We start from the raw sequence: 14,198 nt of genomic DNA, 5'->3' as shown, positions 1-14,198 counted from the left end.
ATTTTCATATGGGGTCTCGCCATTGTCATAACCTAATCAGGGAAAAAAACGAATTTTTGAAATCGGTCGAGTTTTACTCAAGTGTACGCAGACGAACAGACGTACAGACAGACATTTTTTATTGTGGATCATCTATAATCATAGGCAAATGCTTTACCCTTACCGTCTGCTTCGAATTCCACATGTTACAAACGGCATGGTGTTCTTATAAACCCTCAGTACTTCGTACAGGGCTAAAAATTCTTCAAAGAATTTTTTAGACTTTGATCGGTTGTTTATAACAACAACGTTTTTCGTTTTAGGTGTAACTACCGTCTTTCGCAACATTTTTATAATTTTTTCACGCATAAACAACTCCACCTTTCGAATGGGAATCCTGGGAGAAATGTTAACATTATATTTAATGACAGCCAAGATGTAAATATAATTTCCGTTCCAGACGAATGATCTTTGGAGAGTGAGTGAGGATAGACAAATATTGAATCGATCTTATCAATAGACTTATAATATTCAGAGTACATTGACACTGTACCCTATTTATCAACATAATACACAGATTGTTTATTAAATGAAGCACACAAAATTGAAATTGTTATTAGAAGACTTCATCACGATCGGGGAGCGGCTGTGGAGATAAGACCGAGTTTGATTAACTGCAATTAATTATAATAACACAATAATCAGCTTTTCTCGAACGTGTAACGTTCTGATAGACTGCAAAACCAGTCGCACAACTTATATTATGCCCATCACAAACTATGCAATTTTCATTCCTTCATTAGACAAGCAAAGAGTTTGGTTTAAACGGTTGCTGTTAAATGTCGATTTATTTCATGCAGTTTATAATTGATTTTGTATAAGCTCTATCGTTGGCTAATTATAAATTGTAATAAATTGTCATGAGGACTAATAAATCGAATCGTGCTATCTTCACTGAACGTTTCATTTTGGCGAAAAGCGAATGAGCATAGAAGACATTACGGTCTTCATATTATCATCTGTTACCGACAGTATCGCTAAAAATAATAGATGTGGTCGGGTCATTGTAGTCTTAAATAATTGTAAAATTGTGTTAAAACTAATGAAGCAAAAGATGTCAATTCAATTCAACATGTTAGGAATGCTTCAAAAAGACGAAGTACTAGATTTGCTTGTCTTGCGTGAACAATTAAGTAAATATTTACTTAGTCGTAAGTATAAGTACAAGAATGATGTCACGTCATCCAGAAATTACTATCTTTAGCAGAAACATGTGCACTTACAGTTAGAGGCAGAATTTGCTTCAGCTGTTTCTCAGCTGATCCACACAAATAAGCAAAACTGTTTGAACGAGTTTATACAGTCTTACCACCACCACGCGCGTGTTTGTAGCTATAGTAGTTCGACCGTATAAAAAAGTATAAATAGTTTTGATTGTATGTGTGTATCAGCTGAAAACCACCCGAAGAAAATTCATGCTGAAATTTCAGTGCCTCTGACTGTAACAGTCTGTGAAATTTACTTCGATCAAAAGTAGTAACAGTAGTACGAGTCACAACTATATTTATGCTTGCAGTCTGTGAAATTTTAACTTATTAATCAAATTGCTCGACGTAAAAAACTATTTTGGTATATTAAACGTCGCAATCGTTATCAATGATGGATGAAGACGATATATGAGAAATTTCAATCAGCAACGTTCGCAGTTTACTTCTATTCACGACCGCATCCCATTTTCGAGTTATAAATTAAATCTCAATGAAACAATCGATGGAAATATATCCATAGCACTGCTTCTACCGAAGCACACTTTTTTTCGTATTCTAATATTTTACGAACGATCGATGTTTCACGACACGGCATAATCATTAACTCTTTTACTTCTGCTGTTTAAAGTCGTACAAAATCTTGTACGTCGTTTGTTTTATCTATATAACAAAACACCAGCGAGAGTTTAACGCTCATTACTTTCCTCGTTGTCCATAACAGATGATTATCTGTAAGTAAGACCATATTGGAAGCTAATTATCTCGTCAGTGTGACCAACCCAGGTTCTATTGTTTTCTTTATGTCGCACATATCTCTACTTCATATTTGTTACAACTGTGAGCGATAGTAGGTGGGAGGCACAGATGCCCTTTATGCCTCATACGTTCTGAGAGTACCTATTTTCAAGTACACCGACGCAGTGAATGAATTTAAAGAGCTTTAGCCTGACTGGATGGCCTCAACCTGTGATAACTGTGCTGACGACTTTTTGCTTTAATTTTCTGTGATCTTTAAGCAACTTTGACTTAAATGTAAATATGAACCTAATGTATCATACCATACGCTAAATAAATCAATAAAATGAGAGTAGGTAGCGCAAGTAATTTACATATTTTTTTGAATTGGAACTTTAGAGCCTCGGAAAATTCTCCGCTATCAAAATTTTTTCCAGCTCTTTCCATCCCCGAAAGTTTTGGTTGTCCCCCCACATAACTCGGCGGTTCGCTGATGGTAAATTTTCAGAATCTGTACAATCGTCTATCAGCGGACGCCTGAGTTTCAATGGTAAACGAATAAAACTTGCTGGAGACGATAGAGCGTGAAAAACTATGGAACAAATCCGTTATTGGCGGAGAAAAAATTTTGATAGCGGAGATCGCCGTAGAACATGGGTTTGAAAATGCAGACCTCCGCCAATTGCAATAATTTTGTATGACCAGTTACCTCAGATTAAATTTTTAACACTTTGAGGCAAAAGAGGAAGGATCAGTCTAATGCATGAAACTACGATTTTTTCTTGAAACTAGAGTTTTCAGTCTTAAAAATTGTAACGCAACATACCGTTATTGGCAGAATCTGCCCTTAATTATACGTAAGAAACTATCTGTTTATCTTACAAATTTCGGATAAATAGCTTATGGTAGTTTCCAGTTAAGAACACTGATGCGGAATCTTGACAAGGATTATGACCATTCATTAGAGTTTAACATACGAATACCTAAAATTTGAAAGTTTTTTCCTGCGTGTCTGTTACAAAGAGAATTCAATTTTTTCCAGAGGAAGAGGAATCAGACCAGAGCCAGTGAATTCAATATTTACGAGAAAAGGCTCACGAAGAGGAGAGAATGGCTCTTTGCAGATGCAGACCTTCATTCAAAATTAATGTTTTTACTCATAGTGCAATGATTAAGTAATTTCGGTGTGTCGATCTAGCAACAGCTGGTTTTGTATCAGCTGGTGAATATTGTGACGATTGTTTACTTTGTGTATATCTTGCTGTTCTCTTTATAGGCGTATGTGTGACGGGTAACAAACACAAACGATGAATGCAGATCATACTAACACTGAAATGGACACCAGCTGATACAAAACCAACTGTCGCTAGATCGGCAAACCGAAGTTATTTAATCATTGTAGATATGAACTTAAGGTGAATTTGAATTCCTTCAACGGCTTTTACAGTCTTTATCTATTGACAATAACTAAAAGAAACAAACAATTATGGAAGAGCTCTTGCAATTCAACTATGTTTTCCGATAGTGTGTACCAGCACAACCGCGCCAACACAAACAAAAATCGGCAACATTTTCAATTATGCTTTTCTTCAATTACACAATGTAAATAACTAAATTGTTTTCGAGCTTGTATGTGGAGCTGACATAAAAGAATTACAATTATCAAGAAATATTCGAAACAAAAACCACAGGTGATCCAGACGTTCCGTTGAAATGTTTGAACGTTTTGTATGTTAACATACGCAGATGGTTTGCAGATGTAAGTAACTTAGGAAGTCAATTGCTTTCTTATTTGTTTTTAAATAAAAATAAGTTCTGTGCAGAATAATTGATAAAGAACAGACGCATAACAACGTAATGTGATTACACAATGTCCATATAACAACTCAATACAAAAAATGTTACCGTATTACGTACACTACACACTACGTGAATTATGTAACACGAGTCTTTGAACCAATATGAAGAAAATGACTTGGCACTTTAATACGAAAACACTACTGCCGGCTAACGTGCAGACGTCTACAAGAATTTTGATTTCGATGCGATTGCTGCCAAAGATATAGACGTAAAAGCTGTTCACATTTTTCCAGACATTTTTGGATTCTCTCCCCATTGTTCTAACATTTTCAATAACCGAAAAAATTGGATATCTCACCTGTCCCGACCACCCTCTCAAATAGTGGGCACTGCACTTACACATATCCCCATAATTGAAAGAAATATTCATAAAAAATGGCAAAGCAAATTACCTGATATCAAAATCCTCCTCGTCCACACATTCCTCTGAGGATTGCTCTCGCCAGCTGATTTCCGACACTATCGGACAGAAACTGACACCCTTTCCTAGCGAGTGCCGTGATCCAACTGAAAGAATTCCTTGTTTCTTATCGTGCAACTCTTCTTGTTGCACGTTCGGTAACGGGTTCATCGACACTGTCGTACTAGATATATCCAAATAATCATCGGCATCGTCCACATTATGTAAACATAAATTCGGTGTGCTGGCAACCATTTGTCGTTTAACTGCTGTCGGATGTTTGGTTGGTGTCGTTGTTGTTGTTGATTCCAGATTCGAATTGCTGTTTATGCTACTTATGCTGTATGATGAGCCGCGAGCATCAAAATTACAGCGTTCCATACTTTCAGCATAACATGTGACCAGATTCGTTGGATCGCGATCAAATGTTAATTTTTCCTGTACTGGTGACGGTTCCACTGGAGCTTGTTGTACATTCACTGGATGTTCGATGTAGTTTGACTTGATCGTTGGATGAATCTTTCGAGGCGGTGGTTTGGGTGGAGTGTCATGTGTGGCATCGTTTCGTTCGCGGTACAAAAAATCCTCGAGCACCGGATCATAGTTTTCGGTACGATCGTTCAGTATGGATAGATCACGGTTGAAATGTGCCGAGATTTCGTCCAGCAAGAAATTACATCGACTAAATTCACCACTGTTCCGTTTCCGATTATCCGCCATTTTCTTCAAACTACTGATGCTGCTGCTGCTGAACGACTGTCGGCCCGAATAGTCCAATACTGTTAAATTACTATAACTCGCATTAATCACTTTATGCTGACGATATGACTCAACTGGGACATAGGTCGTTTCAAAATCACATAAATCAAAATTCTTAGCAGCGGCTGAACAATACGTTCCGTTGTTCGGTGAATTCAAATCATTGCATATGTTCAAATCGTTCGGTACACTAGACACAATCGAAAAATGTAGGAATTGATCGTTTTTTCGCGGATTACGGTTGTATGGGCCGTCGATTTGATCACTGGATCGATTCTTTTCACCATCTACACCAATGTGATTTAAAATGTCTGGTAAACTTGTCGAAATGTTTTGCGACGCTGTTCCGCTAATGCAATGACCGTCGATTGTATTTTTGGCGTCGTTTGCACTCGAACGTGCCGCCGAATATCGTTTCGTTGTTTCTATTTTCGTTGGATTATTCTCACTTATGACTCTACTATTTATATCTATGTTCATGGAATGTGTTTCATCTGCGTTGCGTATGCTGCTGTACAACATATTCTCTAAACTCTTATGGTTTTCGAATTCCTCTTCTTCGATGAAATCGTCGTGACCGAAGTTTGGAATGCTTTTCGATCGTATTCTCAACGAATTGTATTCACAGTATCCACTGTCCTCGCTCAAATTTTCCACCGAGTTTTTGCCACGGTAATTTATTCGTTTCGGATGCTCCATAGCCGGTTGACTCTGGACACTCATCACATCATCCGAATTATCACTGTCCGAATTGGAGCCATCGGTTCGTTTCAGTTCGATCTGTTGGCCACCGGTCAGAAATGCCGATTTATCGAAATCGATTTTATTGACATCGTAATAGTTACGCGACGATGGTTCGAAACGTTTGTTCGGTTTGGCAATGTCAACCGTATCGTAGCACGTTTGTGGATGAAGGGCAGGCGTTGAACCACCATACGGTTGTGCGTCGACTTGCAGCTGTCGTTCCAATGATTCGAATTGTATTAGAGATGATGATCGGCTCAATGAATTGAATGATAAACTGTCTGAATCCGAGTAAATGTCCGAGTAATCATCGAGGCGACACCTAAAAATTAGAATTTTTTGTTTAATTTGTGGAAGCAAATTAGGGAAACAATTTGATTAAAAAATCCCTGAAAGCGATAGAATAGACTATGCCAAAATGACTTTTTTTCACAATTTATTTGCATAAATTAGCTAGAAATTGAAAATAAAGATACCCGTGTCTCGTATTTTGACGAAAAAACTTGAAACCGGAAAGATTTTTCACTTTATAAATTCCTGAAATATGTGATTTGCGCCATTTTCCACCCGAATTCCACATAAGGTCTTAAGTTTGCCACTTTACAATTACAGTAGTATTGTTCATTCAGTTCACCCAGTTTTGACTGATTCACTGAATTTTGTTTTGATGAAATGTCAAATCGCCACAGTAAATTATTAATCTCAAACAAGTTTGTGTCGAAAATTTGTAGTATTTCGCGTAAAACTTAGTGATTCAGTTTAAATTTCGTCCAGAAAATAGTTCCGAGTGTGCTTTTTCTATTGTTTTAAACAGAATGTAGGACAAATTTTCCGAAATAATTTTAAAGACAAATTAATTTGGTCAAACATTGTGGGTGTTGTGAAAATCTCATTTTTAAAGCAATTTGGTGTCGATTATGCAATTCAGTGTTCAATTCCTTAAGTTTATGTGCCTAGAAATTCCCTGCAAAACGTTTCGTGCTAATTCAGTCGGTAAAATGTGAAGAAAACATGCAAAAAATGTTGCCATTCAGATAAACAAAAATTATTGACATGTCTGTTGTGAAGTTAGTTGTAAGTGACACCGCAAAACTGAAATTATTTTGACCGTTAATTTAAAAAACTATTTTTTGGCGGAAATGCTTTTATTTGAATGTGTGCATGTTTCCGGTAAAATAAAATAGTGATAACGTCATCACTATTGAGGACCTTTAAAATGGCATCATTGGTTAAAGTTGATTGGCATAGTCTATTGTAATTATTAAGTCGATTTCGGTTAAACTTGCCCAACAGAGATTTCTTTGAATATACGGTAAGTGTAGTTCTGAAGGCATTTCGTGTTTCATGAACGACCCTAACCGTAAGCTTACAACTATTTTGTACTATTGCCCATTCATCAAGTGAAATACTGGATTTCGATACCAGGTACGTGATTTTCCATATATTGCAGCTCATAGTTACAACTTTCGCTGCGCAATTTCTGATATTTCATTAGTAGCGTGACTTTTCATGAAACAACTAATCTCTGCAGCAGTTGTAGAGCTCTTCAAAAAGTGATAGTGAATATCATTTTTCTCAAAAAAATTCGATAAGAAGCATCAAACCTAAGTTACGGACACTTAATACGACTGTCTATGGCAGAAATGTACATCGAACTAGTTGTTATTTTCAGAGGTTGGGCTGATATCAAAAGTTTAGGATAAAGGCCGCAAACACACGATAAATTTTGCGTTCATGTGATAGACAATTGTGCTGCAATTGTCCATTGTAATTTGATATTCATCACATATACGGGTTAACGGAAAGCGCAGCATAATTGTCGATCACATCAATGCAAAATTGCTCATGTGCTTTCGGTCCAAATCACTTCTCAACAGCAGACAATCTGTTATTCCAACAACTCCAACACACAAATATGCTAGGACGTCTAGCTACTATTGTCCTATAATGTAAAAAAAAGTCAAAGGTCGATCAATAGGTATACTCAGCCTTTTGAAAACGGAGGGGGTATCATTAAATCTGGTACTTCTGTTGTTTAAGGTGCTGCTGAGTGTTTGATTCAATTTCTTCATTTGTTTTAACATAAACCATTATGCTATCGCCTATTTTTGTCGTGGCTGTTAACAACTATTTGGCAGATCTTATTATCATTCCTTGCCACCCGGAAATGATTCATTTTTAAATATAACATGGCATCACCCTCAATTACAGAGGAGAATTGAACAAGAATAACATCGAGGAATTTCGATGAAGTCTATATTGTAAATCTATTTAGTCGAAATGCAAGTGTTTTCAAACTTGTTACGAAAAATATCCAGAAATGGACACAAAATAGTGGTTTGCGTACCTGTTTGAGAAGCCAAAGTTAAATCAATCGTCCTAAACAGGTACGCATGTAAGTTTTCATGCAGAGTGCCGAAAACCAGAGAAGAGTTGCCCTCTTTTTCGGCTCCGAAGCAAATAGTTATTTGTGCCACCGAGAATTAAAATACGACTCTTTTCAGCACTCATTTTAGTGTTGTAACGTGACTTATTTCAGCACCCGTTTGATGTGATATTACAACACTCAAAGCAGTGTTGATATGGAATTTGTATGAGTTGTTACAGAATTCGTTTGAGAAAATGCAAAGCAATGTGATCGATCAAATTTGAAGAGTGATTGTTTACAAGGAAAATTATGATTTTTTGTGCTCTTGTCTATTTCAATTCTCGGTTGGCACAAAGCATGATGTGTTACACGTATTGTAATGAGATTTTTTTAGCACACGACCCAATTTTCCTAACTCGCTCCGCTCGTAAGGAAAACTTGGGTCTAGCGCCCAAGTTTTCCTTACGAGCGGAGCGAAATCAACATTACAATACTTGTAACACAACATACTATTATGACATCGAATGCGAAGTACTTTATTAGGCTCTAGATGAGTAATTATGACACCACAAGGCTGCAGACCGTGTGTCATAATACACATCTAGAGCCGAATAAAGTACTTCGCATTCGATGTCATAATAGTATGTTGTGTTACAAGTATTGTAATGTTGATTTTTTCAGCGCTAGACCCAAGTTTTCCTTACGAGCGGAGCGATGCATTTTCTCAAACGAATGCTGTAACAACTCATACAAATTCCATATCAACACTGCTTGAGTGTTGTAATATCACATCAAACGGGTGCTGAAAAACGTCACTTTACAACACTAAAATGAGTGCTGAAAAGAGTCGTATTTCAATTCTCGGTGGCACAAACAAATATTACATGCTGTGAACCCCCAGACCAATTGTCTTGTTTTCCCGAGTAATGTAATTCGCCACCTTCGACTCTACGAAAAACCAAAGTGGTGGAATAGTTATTTCATACGAGAGCCGAAAGTGAAAAATTTCAATTTTGAGGGGCGAAACTTTACTACGTAACACATAGTCATCTGTCATTAACAACGACGAGAAAAGTAAGCGATGAACATTGTGTCATGATGTCTTAGATAAAAAACTGTATGCAAAAACAAATGAAGTAAAAGATTTTCAATCGAACACTAATGCAGTATTTTCAATAAGAGAAGTCACAAACTTACGCTGGTATAACTCAATACGCTTCATCTTGTGAAGGATTAACATAAATTTCACTTCGACTTACCGTTTTCCAAAATTATCCAGATTGTCACAGCATTCGACTTTAAATTTAAATTCAAAATCCTGTCTCGGTTTCAATCGCATTTGGAACACATCATCGTTCAGTTCATCCTGACGTCGTCGTTTGGCCGGGCAAGCAAAATCTCGTTCGGAAATGGTATCTTGATCTGCATATATGTAACGGAACGAGATTACAATTTTAGAAAATCTTAATTTAATTGTCTTTAAAAAAAATCCAACATTTTCTCGACCGAATGTGAGTTTAATTACTGGTACTAATCAAAAATTCAAATTTCTATTCAACGAAACAATTGAATGAATGAATTTCATTGAAAACTCAAACTGTTCGTTCAATGTAAATATTATATAGCAATGCGCACCAGCCCAAGCTCACAACGTAATACTTTGTGCAAACAAACACACAGAACAAATATAAACTCTGCGTGATTAGTAAGGCGTAAAAATATTTCACTTTCGATTACTAAACAAGAGGTTGAGAACCATTTGGTTAAAGTGTGAATTGAGATGTTTCAATAGAGATCGTCCGATGAGTAATGCATGCACACAAAAATGCAAAGAATGCGTTTCATACCTTGATGGATCTCCACACGTATAACGGACCCCGTCTCCGATTCCGAACTCCAAGTGGTATGCTCCATTTCGGTCCATGGGTCAGCAATGCCATTTTCATCGTCGTCTGATGTTTCTTCGATGATTGGCTCCAGGGCTGCACGGATGACATAGTTTGAATCACCATTTTGTCCGTACGGAGGTAACCAGGGTGTTGACAGAACTTCTGCTAAGTCTAGATGATCCATTTTCGATGGGACGTTGATTTAGTTGATGTTGTTGCACCATTTGTGAAATGAGAAAGCTGGTCGGTCATATAGAAAGAAAAAAGTTTTAAAATCGAGTTCAAAATTGATTCAATTAAAATCGACCAGAACGAATGAGAGTTAACCTGTCATCTGTTTTCGATAATAACGACAAAAATAATGACAAGCTCTGTGTAATGTTGTCCTTTTTTAGGAAAATGCATGTTAAAAAAATTGAAGTACAAGATTTGAAATTTATCAGATTAAAAATACTTTGACGATAGCAGTGTAGGCCCAATAATAATACCGGTCATACCGGTCACAAAAATCATTCCAATTTCTCACAGGCCATCGCAGCATGATCAACACGTACACACTAAATTGCTTGCTGTCCAACAAACAACGATTCTTCTACTAACTTCATTCCATTTTGCAGGTACTTTCGTTCCACTAAAAACACTCCCTGACTGAGATAAGCTTTCATTCAATGACTCGATTTGTCAGAAATCAATTTAGATAGCACACGACTGTCAATGAAAGCGATTGCACCTCAAAATGCCGATGGTTTTTGAAGAACACACATAAAGGTATGTTGGTTTGTTGAAGGGCTTCTTTGCATCGATTGACGACGCTCTTTTGTTCTAATGTATACACTGCTCTTGAACACATTCTTGTATAATACTTGTGTTCGTACTTATTGATGTGTTAATGTTGAAACACCTGCCTGTCTTTGTAATGCCATATCCAAATTGTGTTCAGGATGTAGGTGGTTGCAATTCAATTTGAAATATTCATTGGTTTTCCGTTTCGTGTTGGGAGTTCGAAATAAATGTCTCTCGAAACGACTATCAAGTTATGTAGTTGATCTATTCAACTCAATTACTTGTCGAACCGTTCCGTCTAATTTCGATAAAGAACAACACTTTTCACCCACACTCTACATATAAGTTTGAGGCATTTGTATCAGATACAGTGCACATATCTGCATATCAGTGTTACCTCTCCAATTTGCTTGTCATTCCTAACATTTAGCATAAAACGAAATGATATGGCTTTGAAGTTCAGACATGTTCCACATTTTAATTGAACAATAACCGTTTGCATATAATGTGATTAAACGTGCAACAATGCCAATAAAATTCCACTGATGCCTTAATTCAATTCAAATTTTGCATGCTACACAAAACATATAGAGTCGACGACGCACATATAGGTATACTGTTGTGGAATGGATGAAATTGTTTTGCGTAGATTGTAGGCAGAGTTTGGGAATGTAACAATTTTTATTGCTTCACTGGGTCTTACCTTTCCCTCTTTTAAATTAAAATGAAAAAAATCTTTGAAGAAAATGTTTGAAACAATCAGGAAGACAAAAAAACAGCAAGATGGGATTGAAGTCCACTGTTAATTTGATTAAGATTCAGGTTCTTCTTAGTACTTTTCTTTGCAAATGTAAATAAAATACCAGACCATTTAACCTGGTAACCTGTTAACAATATAAAATCTATTTAAAGGAAATGTTAAAACTAACGAAGTACTAGACTTTGAATGTAAAATCATTAATTTACACAAGATAAGTACTAGAGTTTGTAATGTAAAGTTAACTTTATGTTAACAATAGAAGTAGCAGATTTAATGCGAACTGTACATAAATAGTGAAAAGAAAATTCGCCTGACAACATCGTGCAAGTGATTCACATTCTTCAGTAGATAAGTCATGCTACTCTTTTTTATTTACTTTTTATTTTTCTTACTTGAGATATCGTCACCAGATACGACATAGCCATAGTGGTAATAAATTCTTACTATCTAATCGTAGCCGAAAATCACCGAAAAACCGTTATCTTGACACGTTTGCAAGCCATTCAATTGCGTTCAAGTTTCTTATATATACTTTCGAAGAGTCCTAACAAGAAATGTTCAATGGACGAACCGAACCGGGTACCGCTCAATTGCAATAATGAAAATTCATAATTTCGTTTTAATATGAAAAGTTCGTTTTCCATTTTTAATTCACAATCGTAATTTAATTCCGCTTTACATTGCTCCGTCATGCATTACAATGAATGTATGCAATATGTTTTCAAAAATTAAAATGAAATTTCTTGGTTGGATTTTTTTTGCTCAACATTTCAATATATAGTCGGTCGTCCAAGTCTATTATCCATTTCTTTGTTTTCGTTAAAAGCATGGGAATTTCGTAAAAAAAATCGTAATTTTTGGTGAACTTATAATTACATACAAATACATATTCACAACAAACATTTTTTTTTTGAATTCAACTTACGTGTTGTAAGTAGATTTATAGGGCATCCAATAATTTTACGTGAGATTTTTTTTTCTCTCGTGTATTGTTGTAAGAAGCTTTCTTAAAGACGTTGTATTTTATACATGAATGTATCTCTTTCGCCAGCCACGTTTAAATGTCAATTTGTATATTATACGTTAGATGTATTCATACAGCCAGGAATTTTATGTTCGAACACTTTCGACTCAAGAAACATTCTAATTTTTATTTTTCTCTTTTTTATTATTCGAACTGTTTAAATCACTGAACGTATAAAATCGGTCCAAATTTAATACAATAGGTGAAACAATACGGTGTACAATACTATATAGGCGACACACATATATAACACTCGATTACTCACAGGTCTCCCATAAAAAACAATTTTGTTTTAATTGTACACAGTGCATACTATTACGACATGGAAAATATTTACTAGAGAAAATCTACTTAAGTTTAAGATTTCGTTATATGTTCTTGTAAGTATATTATGGTCGAAGTATATTATTAATATGCTTGTTACTCGTTGTAGGGTGTATGTATACACACACGGTGTGTATTTTTAAAACAAAATCCAACACTCCGCTGTGAGATTAATCTATTTTTATGTTTGGAACTTGGCAAAATAACCTTTACGAGAAGCCGTTTACTTTTGCTGTAATTTGTTTTTTTTTTCTTGATAACACAAGTATGTTTTTTAAGTATAAGATTAAGTGGTACACATTCGGTATTGTGGGAGTAGGTGTTTCTTAATAAACAATCCCAAAAAAACCGATTACGAATATGACTTTGTTTTATAATAAATAAAAAAAAAACTTTTCATTGAATTTATTGTTGTATGAATGGAAACACCGAATAATCTATTAATTCCAAACTAACTACTGTTACACCGTAAACTAAACTGAATCTCAAAATTTCACAGAGGTATGCAGCAACAGAACGAAATATACAAAAAAAAGAGTATAACAAGACAGGACAGGTTTATATTCATTTCTGTAGAATATAAGTATATGAACGTACACAATGAACGTGTGGTTCTTGTGAATATGGATGAAAACAACAATATTATTTATATGTAAAAATTTTACAATAAAAAACTCGAATGTGAAACAGCAAAATACAATAAATTCGTTGATAAAACGAGTGGCTTATAGACGTAAACAGTCAATGCTTCACAAGTACACAAAAAACAGCCAACAGCGAACCATTGAATGAGAGAATTTGTGTGTTTGTTGGTAATGGTAAAACGAAGAGAATATTATTAACAAACGTGAAGTGTTGTTATAATAAACTGTAAATCATTGCACTCGTAAGTGGACCTGACCAACCCGACAGGCAGTTATTTACAAAGAGTGTTAAAATAACTTTACCAAAACATTTTTTTTGTCGTTTATCTTGTCCGAAATTGTTGATGATATTATGCCAGTGCACTTTCCCCTTGTTGATTGTTTAATTGGAAGGAATCTAAACTCTTCTTATTTATAGAACAAGAGAGCTGTCCACCTGAGTTTTTTTTTATCACTTTGAGAAGATGACGTTTTTTTGTTGTCTTCTCACCGAGCGAATGTTTCTGGTTTTTTTTTTAAATGCCGAGTTGAATGAACCATCATCCGTAGTTAGTTCTTCTTTTTTAATCACCCCTTAACCTCTTAAGTTGCTAGACCCATAATTGATTTCAAAGAAATAAAAGAAATTATGAGCAAAGAGATGATTTTGTATATATATCAG

The 14,198-nt window shown here is 35.5% G+C and overlaps 1 protein-coding gene across 3 annotated transcripts in view; it reads right to left on the bottom strand.

Moving 5' to 3' along the window:
- The window catches only part of LOC119071712, a 40,666-nt gene extending 27,115 nt beyond the window's left edge, over positions 1-13,551 (bottom strand). Inside the window, exons 1-4 of one of the 3 annotated variants that reach the window (XM_037176706.1) lie at positions 12,471-13,551; positions 9,961-10,242; positions 9,373-9,535; positions 4,235-6,067 (exon numbers count right to left, since the gene is read on the bottom strand). In XM_037176706.1, the coding sequence (XP_037032601.1) occupies positions 4,235-6,067; positions 9,373-9,535; positions 9,961-10,186 (2,222 nt within the window). In that variant the 5' untranslated portion in view covers positions 10,187-10,242; positions 12,471-13,551. The remainder of the gene's footprint in view (positions 1-4,234; positions 6,068-9,372; positions 9,536-9,960; positions 10,243-12,470) is intronic. The other 2 variants (XM_037176707.1, XM_037176708.1) reach the window with 2 other exon arrangements.
- Between the last annotated feature and the right edge of the window lie 647 nt (positions 13,552-14,198).

This window comes from Bradysia coprophila, assembly GCF_014529535.1.
Source record: "Bradysia coprophila strain Holo2 chromosome IV unlocalized genomic scaffold, BU_Bcop_v1 contig_5, whole genome shotgun sequence".
NCBI classification, from domain to species: Eukaryota; Metazoa; Arthropoda; class Insecta; order Diptera; family Sciaridae; genus Bradysia; species Bradysia coprophila.
The sequence above is the reverse complement of the archived record's forward strand: the minus strand, read 5'-3'. Positions and strand labels throughout refer to the sequence as shown.